This window comes from Coregonus clupeaformis, unplaced genomic scaffold, assembly GCF_020615455.1.
Source record: "Coregonus clupeaformis isolate EN_2021a unplaced genomic scaffold, ASM2061545v1 scaf1740, whole genome shotgun sequence".
Lineage (NCBI taxonomy): Eukaryota > Metazoa > Chordata > Actinopteri > Salmoniformes > Salmonidae > Coregonus > Coregonus clupeaformis.
The window spans coordinates 87,501-98,063 of NW_025535194.1; the positions used below are offsets into that span (position 1 = coordinate 87,501).

The following is a 10,563-nucleotide window of genomic DNA, read 5'->3' on the forward strand; positions in this document are numbered from 1 at the left end:
CACACTGACTGAGACTGAATTGTTGTTGTTGATGTGACGTCATCAGAACAACCAGGCAGATCTGGAGAACTGCACAGAGACGTTGTCAGGATACCTGGAGAGGGACATCTCCCAGGATTCCTTGCAGGATATCAAGCAAAAAGTACAAGATAAATACAGGTGGGTGAAAGCTTTACCTCGCTATATGAACCAATTTACAACCTTAAAATTGTGTAATTATGACGTGACACATTTTTACCCTTTTGGTGGGCCCTGAAGCATGTCTGTGTGTAGATATTGTTCAACATACTGTGATGTCACGAGAGGCTACACAGCTTTCAGCGGGATTGCTCAAGTAGTGCAAGGAGACCAGGTTCAACCAAAACAAGGATTTTATTAAAGGTCTTGGGAAACTAACGAAAGTATAACACAATTCTGTTCTCTGGTGGCTCTTTAAGGGTTAACAGTTCAGGGATGTCTCTTCCACATCCAAAATCATAACTCTCCCTCGCTCAAATAACTTTTCCCCAGTCTTACTGTATTCCACGTTGCAGCTGGTGGCCAACCCAGCAAAACGTCCTTCCAAAAGTCCCACACGTATTTCCACAGGTGCATATATCCAAAGGTGGGTATTTCCCAAAGGTAAGTATCTCCAAATCCTTATATTCCTCATGGAAGTGGACGTGCAGCACTCTTGTCCTCCAGAGACCCCAGCCTGGAGACCGTGTCTCTTCCCTTCAACAAACCTTCAGCTCATCAGCTCCTCATTGGTTTCAGCTGCGTGGGAAGATTGGCCATAGAGGGTTGGAGTTCCCGACCATACCAGCAGATGGAGCCATAGCTGTCTGGGTTTGCAGCCATCTCAGGGGGATGTAACGTCCCTCCAGGACACAGCCTCTCGTGACATCACACATCCCCCTCCTCGGGACCGACGTCCTCGTCGGGTAAAGGCAGCGAAGAAGGCATCACGCCGGGAGAGGGCGTCCGCATTGCCGTGGTGCTTGCCAGCCCTGTGGACAACAGAAAAGTTAAACGGTTGCAAGCTCAAAAACCATCTGGTTACTCTACTGTTTGATTCCTTGTTCTTGGCCATCCACTGCAGAGGGGCGTGATCAGATACCACCATGAAACGTCGGCCCAGGAGATGGAACCGAAGGGACTCCAGGGCCCAGACTACAGCCAGACATTCTTTCTCCACCGTTGAATAGTTCTTCTCTCTTGGAAGTAACTTTCTGCTTAGGTAGAGAATGGGATGTTCTTCACCGTCATGTGCCTGGGTGAGGACAGCACCCAGACCCACCTCGAAGCATCCGCTTGGACAATGAATTCCTTCTTGAAGTCTGGTGCCACCAGGATCGGACTGGAGCAGAGTGCTCGCTTCCGGTTGAGGAAAGCCGCCTCCGCCGCAGGGTTCCACTTCACCATTCGTGAGTGGCGTTTGGTCGTCAGCTCCGTCAACGGTGCAGCTATGGTAGCAAAATCTGCAATAAAGCGTCTATAGTAGCCAGCGAGGCCCAAAAATGACCTTACTTGCTTCTTGTTGATGGGCTGCGGCCAGTCCTGTATGGCCCGCGAGTTTGGCTTCCTGTGGTTTGACCAACCCCCGCCCAATGGTGTACCCCAGGTAGTTTGTCTCACTGAAGGCCACCTTGCACTTCTTCGGGTTTGCCGTGAGCCCTGCTTCCCTGAGCGAATCCAGCACCGCTTGTACCCGGGGTAGGTGGCTGGCCCAATCCTGACTTTGTATAACAACATCATCCAAATAAGCCGCTGCGTACTCTTGTGGGGCGCAAGGACTCGATCCATCAGGCGTTGGAACGTGGCAGGTGCCCCGTGGAGACCAAACGGAAGTCGGGTATACTGGTAGAGCCCCTCCGGGGTGGCAAAGGCTGTCTTCTCCTTAGACGCCGGGGTCAAGGGCACCTGCCAGTAGCCTTTTGTGAGATCAAGAGTGGTTAGGAAACGAGCATGCCCCAAGGAGTCTATTAAATCATCGACACGAGGCATTGGGTATGCATCAAATTCAGACACTTCATTCAACTTTCGATAGTCATTACAAAATCGTACTGAACCGTCTGGCTTGGGAACTAGTACGATGGGACTTGCCCAGGCACTGTGGGACTCTTCGATTACTCCCAACTCCCGCATCTTCCTTACCTCCTTCTGTATAACCACTTTACGAGCCTCTGGCACGCGGTACGGGCGCTGGTTTACCGTTCGGCCAGGCATGGTGCGGATCTCATGTTGGACCACCTCTGTGTGACCGGGAAGGGAGGAGAAGACATCCTGGTTCTGCTCCACGAGTTCCAGGGCCATCTGTCGTTGATGTGGGGACAGATTTGGACCCAGCTGAACCTCTTCTCGCGCCGGTTCCTGGGTCTCTGTGGGGGGGTAGAGAGCTGAACAGCGCCTCTCTGGCGTGCCACTTCTTTAAAAGGTTAACATGATAAATCTGCTCAGTTTTCCTTTTATCTGGTTGCCTCACCTTGTAGTTTACTTCTCCCATGCGTTCAATGACCTCCATATGGTCCTTGCCAGGTTGCCAGGAATTTGCACTCAACGGTTGGCACCAGGACCAGCACTCTGTCCCCCGGCTTAAACTCCCTGGGTTGAGCAGATCTGTTGTAGGAGGCTTGCTGTTGCCGCTGACTGGCCTCCAGGTGTTCCCGCATCATGGGATAGATGGCCTTCATTCTCTCCCTCATAGCCCCTACATGGTCGATCAGTGTCCGCTGTTGGCATGGCTGCTCCTCCCAGGCCTCCTTGGCGATGTCGAGCAGTCCTCTGGGTCTGTAGGAAAGCAAGAGCTCAAAGGGTGAAAAACCAGTAGAAGACTGAGGTACCTCTCTCACCGCAAATAATATGTATGGTAACAGCTGATCCCAGTTGCGCCATCTTCCCCTACCGCTTTCCGCAGCATGGATTTTTTAGTGTTTTGTTAAAACGTTCGACTAGGCCATCTGTCTGGGGGTGGTAGACCGAGGTTCTCAGCTGTTTGATTTTCAGTAAAGCACAGAGTTCTTTCATCACCCTGGACATGAATGGAGTCCCTTGGTCCGTCAATATCTCTTTTGGGATTCCCAGACTAGTTGAGAGACGGAACAGCTCCTTGGCGATTTGTCTGGATGTAGCCTTCCTCAGCGGAATGGCCTCCGGTACCGGGTCGCATAGTCCAGAATGACCAGAATGTATTGATGTCCCCTGGCACTTTTCGGTAAGGGCCCGACTATGTCTAATCCAATCCTCTCAAAAGGAGTTTCGATAATGGGCAAGGGAATGAGCGGGTTTCTATATGTGGGCTTTGGCGCAACCTGCTGACACTCAGGGCAACTACGGCAGTAGTTCTCTATCTCTTTGTGTACTCCTGGCCAAAAGAAACGTTGCATGATTCTTTCCTTAGTCTTCTCTACCCCCAAGTGGGCCCCTAGCGGGTGTGTGTGGGCTAGGTTGAGTACTGTGGCCCGATAGGGCTGTGGCACGAGGAGCTGTTCATGCACTTCCTCATTTTTCTTGACTATCTGATATACTAACCCCGGTTTACTGCGAAATGGGGGTAAGTAGGGGTTGTCTTATCACCTAACACTACACCTTCTAATACCTGCACATTTCTTAAGGCATTTGCAAGAGTAGGATCTTGTAATTGAGCCGTACCATACTGGCCTGTGAGAGGGGGAAGCTCTTGGGTGCCTGGGACGTCTTCTTCACTGGAGAACGGAGCACTTTCCTGGGCTGCGTTCTCTTCTCCCGTATCCGGACCAGTCTCGGTGTCGGTCTGGGCACCTGCCATCCCTATCAGAGCCCGGGCGGGAGTGAGTAACTCGGAGGATTGCACCGAGCCTTCCCAGGATGAGTCTTGCCTCTCCGTTTCCGAGGTACCTCGGGTTATCCTCTCCTGAGACTCTCTCCAGAGTGGGTAAAAGGCTGGGCAGTCTCGTCCAATTAGGACAGGGACGGGAGGGAATCAACCACCCCGCCGTCGTGTGTATGGTTCCCCGTGTGCTGGTCATTGTAAGTTCAGTAATGGGGTATTCTCTGGTGTCCCCATGGACACAGGAAACTGGGAGGACTTTCCCCGGGGTCAGACACGTTGGGCCCACCAAATCCTTACGCACCAGGGTGGCCCGGCTACCAGAATCCAGTAAGGCCTCCACATCATGGTGATTCACAGTTACCGGGCAGGTGGGGGGTCGATCTGGGCCGCCATCTACGACTCCCAAGAGCGAGGCAAAACGATGTGTGGGTGCTGAGCTGGAGGACTCCGCAGTGGGCATAGGTTCATCGGCTGGTTTCCCACACTGCCAGGAGATATGTCCCATCTCCCCACACCGGTAACACTGTCGAGGTTCCCCATCCTGGTGTACTCTTCTTGGACCCGCCTGGTTTCTGGCTCCCCCTGGAGCCGGGATAAGTCCTGACGCGGCGGGGTTCGAGACCTTGGGGTCCTTTGGACGGGTTTTCCCCATTTGTGGTGGGGCCGCACTCCTGGGGTCTTTTCGGGAAGCATTCAGCATCTCCGCTGTGGCCTGGTACTTTTCCACAGCTTCCACGGTCAGATCAGCCGTGGTCAAGGCCTGTTGACTGATGAACCGTTTTGCCTCATAAGGCAGGGCGCGTGAGGTAACGATCCACCACAACGGCCTCCACCACCGCCGCTGCTGTATTCCTCTGCGGATCCAGCCATTTCCTTGCGATTCGGACAAGTTCATGCATCTGCGCCCGAGGAGGTTGGTCTGGTTGGAAGGTCCAACTGTGAAAGCGCTGGGCCATACCAAACTTTGTGAGTCCATATCTGCTGAGGATCTCAGACTTCAGGGCATCATAGTCAGTAACCTGGTCAGGGCCCAGGTCCCGGACAGCATTCAGCGCTTCCCCGGTTAGAAAGGGGCTAACAGACCAACCCACTGTTGCTTGGGCCAGGCTTCCCTAGTGGCCGTGGCCTCAAATGCATGCAGGTATGCCTCAATGTCATCGGTAGCTCCCATCTTAGATATAAAGTCACTTGCCTTTATTGGGCGGGTATTTTGGACCACCCTCTGTCTCTGCAACTGCAATTCCTCTGCCTTCAGAAGGTTGGCTTTCTTTTGCTCCTCCAAGAGAGCCACGTTTGCTTGCATCTGGGCTTGCTGGCCAGCAACAAGGGCTTTCAACATGTCCTCCATTTCAGTCGGCGGGGAGCCTACGGCCAACTTGGAAAACTGGGTGATCAAACCTTCGGTATCCTCCTCTGACATGCACTATTAACGCTTGAGCGTGCCCGTATTCTCCACCATCTGTGATGTCACGAGAGGCTACACAGCTTTCAGCGGGATTGCTCAAGTAGTGCAAGGAGACCAGGTTCAACCAAAACAAGGATTTTATTAAAGGTCTTGGGAAACTAACGAAAGTATAACACAATTCTGTTCTCTGGTGGCTCTTTAAGGGTTAACAGTTCAGGGATGTCTCTTCCACATCCAAAATCATAACTCTCCCTCGCTCAAATAACTTTTCCCCAGTCTTACTGTATTCCACGTTGCAGCTAGTGGCCAACCCAGCAAAACGTCCTTCCAAAAGTCCCACACGTATTTCCACAGGTGCATATATCCAAAGGTGGGTATTTCCCAAAGGTAAGTATCTCCAAATCCTTATATTCCTCATGGAAGTGGACGTGCAGCACTCTTGTCCTCCAGAGACCCCAGCCTGGAGACCGTGTCTCTTCCCTTCAACAAACCTTCAGCTCATCAGCTCCTCATTGGTTTCAGCTGCGTGGGAAGATTGGCCATAGAGGGGTGGAGTTCCCGACCATACCAGCAGATGGAGCCATAGCTGTCTGGGTTTGCAGCCATCTCAGGGGGATGTAACGTCCCTCCAGGACACAGCCTCTCGTGACATCACAATACACTGAGTGTACCAAACATTAGGAATACCTTCCTAATATTGAGTTGCACCTCCTTTAGCCCTCAGAACAGCCTCAATTTGTCGGGATATGAACTCTACAAGGTGTCGAAAGCGTTCCACAAGGATGCTGGCCCATGTTGACTCCAATGCGTCGCACAGTTGTCAAGTTGGCTTGATGTCCTTTGGGTGATGGACCATTCTCGATACACATGGGGAAACTGTTAGCGTGAAAAACCCAGCGGCGTTGCAGTTCTTGACTCAAACCGGTGCACCTGGCACCTACTACCATACCCCGTTCAAAGGCACTTAAATCTTTTGTCTGGCCCATTCACCCTCTGAATGGCACACATACACAATCCATGTCTCAACTGTCTCAAGGCTTAAAAATCCTTATTTAACCCGTCTCCTCCCCTTCATCTACACTGATTGAAGTGGATTTAACAGGTGACATCAATAAGGGATCATATCTTTCACCTGGATTCACCAGGTCAGTCTGTCAGGGAAAGAGCAGGTGTTCTTAATGTTTGGTATATTCTCTCCTCTGTGTAGGATACTGTACAACATCTCTGTTTCTGTGTAGGATATTGTGCAACATCTCTGTTTCTGTGTAGGATATTGTGCAACATCTCTGTTTCTGTGTAGGATATTGTGCAACATCTCTGTTTCTGTGTAGATATTGTGCAACATCTCTGTTTCTGTGTAGGATATTGTGCAACATCTCTGTTTCTGTGTAGGATATTGTGCAACATCTCTGTTTCTGTGTAGGATATTGTGCAACATCTCTGTTTCTGTGTAGGATATTGTGCAACATCTCTGTTTCTGTGTAGGATATTGTGCAACATCTCTGTTTCTGTGTAGGGTACTGTGCAACATCTCTGTTTCTGTGTAGGGTACTGTGCAACATCTCTGTTTCTGTGTAGGGTACTGTGCAACATCTCTGTTTCTGTGTAGGGTACTGTGCAACATCTCTGTTTCTGTGTAGGGTACTGTGCAACATCTCTGTTTCTGTGTAGGGTACTGTGCAACATCTCTGTTTCTGTGTAGGGTACTGTGCAACATCTCTGTTTCTGTGTAGATATTGTACAACATCTCTGTTTCTGTGTAGGTACTGTGAGAGCCGGCGGAGGGTGCTGTTACAACACGTTCATGAAGGCTATGAAAAGGACCAATGGGAGTACATAGAGGATTGAGAAGGACCAATGGGAGTATATAGAGGTTTGAGAAGGACCAATGGGAGTACTTTGGCCCCTCTCCCTCACGGACCATCTCTAGAGAGAATATATTTTCTTAGTCCATGAGGAGAGGGCAATCTCTAGAGAGGATATCTGTTCTTTGGCCCCTCTCCTCATGGACAATCTCTAGAGAGAATATCTGTGTTCTGTAAGTGTTCCTCTCTACTATCTATACCCTCTCCACAGCAACATGGACTATCTCTAGTTTAGAGAATATCTCTGTTCTGTACGTCGCTCTCTCCACAGCAACATGGACTATCTCTAGTTTAGAGAATATCTCTGTTCTGTACGTCGCTCTCTCCACAGCAACATGGACTATCTCTAGTCTAGAGAATATGTCTGCGACCAGAGCACTGGTGAAGCAGTTGGAACAGGGCAGCAGGTCCTCTGGGACACACCTCCTGGGGGGACACCACCCACTTGCATCCTCCTCCTTCCCTCCCTGGTTGAATGGAAACTTTCAAAGTAAATCCTCAATTAAAAGGGGTAGAATATTTAAAAAGTATTGTTAACAACAGTGTGGCGCGTGAGAAGACTGACCATTCAAGAGAGCATGGATTTGTGGTCCCCAGCCCATCCCTTCTGGCCTGTGTTACTGAACTGCAGCAGACTTCATTAGAAGAGGCATAGAGCACGTAGAAATCAGCTTAAGTGGCCATGTTTCCAAACCAATCCTTTTTGCCCCAGACTGTTTGAGCTGTTTGCCGAATTAGGACTCGTTCTCGACCCAAAATGCTTATGTGTTGAAACAATTATTAAGAAAGCATAATTAAAATGATCTGTTCTATTTTAATAAATGTAAACATAATTTCATTACCGGGAGTAGAGTGTGAGTCAGTAGAATAGAACTAACTCTCAACTGAAAGTGTTATATAAATTACTTAAATATACAACAGGAGAGTCTCTGTGTGTATTTGCACTGTAGGATTCAAAATTCTGATAACTTGCCCCAAATTCAAAGGTTTTCCAGAAATCCTGGTTAGAAGATTCCCAGGATCAGTAGGGAATGAACAGGAATCTGGAATAAACAGGAATCTGGAATAAACAGGAATCTGGAATAAACAGGAATCTGGAATAAACAGGAATCTGGTAGCCTCCAACCAGGATTTCTTGAACTCTGGAATTTCGCAACCTTAATTTGCAGTGTGTTCTGTCAGCCATGTCTGAGAGTTATAAAGCCCCGTTCACACTGCAGGCCTTAACGCTCAAATCAGTTTTCTTTTCAAGTCCGTTTTTAGAATACTGACTGTTCAAACGGCAAGTTCCAACTGACCAAATCAGATTTGTGTGTTCAGACAGCAGTCATTTGCTGACGTGGTCACGCTAGTTGTCATAGTAACGACGGGTGTGTGTGCACAGTGTTGTAGGCTGATTGGTGGTCGCGCTTCCCGCCATGGACGTTTCCCAGTTGCTTTGAATGTCCAAAATCATAGTGTAAGAACACTTTTAACGCCTCAAAGGATAAGATGAACTTACTTACAAAAGGACTCGTTTTTTGGCTAGCCAACTAGCCAACTAGCCAACTAGCCTGCTAGCCAACTAGCCTGCTAGCCAACTAGCCAACTAGCCTGCTAGCCAACTAGCCAACTAGCCTGCTAGCCAACTAGCCAACTAGCCTGCTAGCCAACTAGCCTGCTAGCTAGCTGTTTAGCTTTTCTTGCACATTCACTAATTTGTTTGTAAACAATTAACATGTTCTTGTCAAACTGTCAACAGAGCAGCTAGCAAGCAACTATATATATACATACATACATACACACAGTACCAGTAGAAAGTGTGGACACCTACTCATTCAATGGTTTTTCTTTATTTTTACTATTTTCTACATTGTAGAATAATAGTGAAGACATCAAAACTATGAAATAACACATATGGAATCATGTAGTAACCAACAAAGTGTTAAACAAATCAAAATATGTTATTTTAGATTCTTCAAAGTAGCCACCCTTTGCCTTGATGACAGCTTTGCACACTCTTGGCATTCTCTCAACCAGCTTCACCTGGAATGCTTTTCCAACAGTCTTGAAGGAGTTCCCACATATGCTGAGCACTTGTTGGTTGCTTTTCCTTCACTCTGCGGTCCAACTCATCCCAAAATGTGCCTTGAATTCTAAATAAATCACTGACAGTGTCACCAGCAAAGCACCATCACACCTCCTCCTCCATGCTTCACGGTGGGAACCACACATGCGGAGATGATCCGTTTACCTACTCTGCGTCTCACAAAGACACGCCGGTTGGAACCAAAAATCTCAAATTTGGTCTCATCAGACCAAAGGACAGATTTCCACCGGTCTAATGTCCATTGCTCGTGTTTCTTGGCCCAAGCAAGTCTCTTCTTCTTATTGGTGTCCTTTAGTAGTGGTTTCTTTGCAGCAATTAAACCTTGAAGGCCTGATTCACACAGTCTCCTGTGAACAGTTGATGTGGAGATGTGTCTGTTACTTGAAGTCTGTGAATAATTTATTTGGGCTGCAATCTGAGGTGCAGTTAATTGCCGATTTCTGAGGCTGGTAACTCTAATGAACTTATCCTCTGCAGCAGAGGTAACTCTGGGTCTTCCATTCCTGTGGTGGTCCTCATGAGAGCCAGTTTCATCTTAGCGCGTGATGGTTTTTGCGACTGCACTTGAAGAAACGTTCAAATTCTTGGAATTTTCCATATTGACTGACCTTCATGTCTTAAAGTAATGATGGACTGTCATTTCTCTTTACTTATTTGATCTGTTCTTGCCATAATATGGACTTGGTCTTTTACCAAATAGGGCTATCTTCTGTATACCCCCCCTTCCTTGTCACAACACAACTGATTGGCTCAAACGCATTAAGAAGGAAAGAAATTCCACAAATTAACTTTTAAGAAGGAACACCTGTTAATTGAAATCCATTCCAGGTGACTAACTCATGAAGCTGGTTGAGAGAATGCCAAGAGTGTGCAAAGCTGTCATCAAGGCAAAGGGTGGCTATTTGAAGAATATAATAATAATAATAATATGCCATTTAGCAGACGCTTTTATCCAAAGCGACTTACAGTCATGCGTGCATACATTACATCTCAAATATAAAATATATTTTGATTTGTTTAACACTTTTTAGGTTACTAAATGATTCCATATGTGTTATTTCATAGTTTTGATGTCTTCACTATTATTCTACAATGTAGAAAATAAAGAGAAACCCTTGAATGAGCAGGTGTGTACAAGCTTTTTTTTGGCGCCAAATGAGTCCAAAAACCACTTGAGGGCAAATAAATCCGGTTTGACCGTTCAGACATAAGTCACATGGCCAAGGTGGTTTGAAATGTGGCTGCAGGAAAAAGAACCGAATCGGATATGCACATTTGTATTTTATTTTAGTCACTTCAAACTGCCAAAGTGAACAAGGCTTTTACAGTTTTCCAGAACGGGTGAAATTATAAAATTCTGTGCAGATTCGTTCATACAAAATAAAATACTAGTAGTTTTTTGGTGTTCTATTGG

The 10,563-nt window shown here is 47.7% G+C and overlaps 1 protein-coding gene across 1 annotated transcript in view; it reads left to right on the forward strand.

The window, feature by feature from the left end:
* Positions 1-8,444, forward strand: part of LOC121540858 (E3 ubiquitin-protein ligase arih1) — a 50,680-nt gene extending 42,236 nt beyond the window's left edge. Inside the window, exons 13-14 of the mRNA XM_041849971.2 lie at positions 47-159; positions 6,959-8,444. Coding sequence (XP_041705905.1) covers positions 47-159; positions 6,959-7,043 — 198 coding nt within the window. The 3' untranslated portion in view covers positions 7,044-8,444. The remainder of the gene's footprint in view (positions 1-46; positions 160-6,958) is intronic.
* Positions 8,445-10,563: the final 2,119 nt, after the last annotated feature.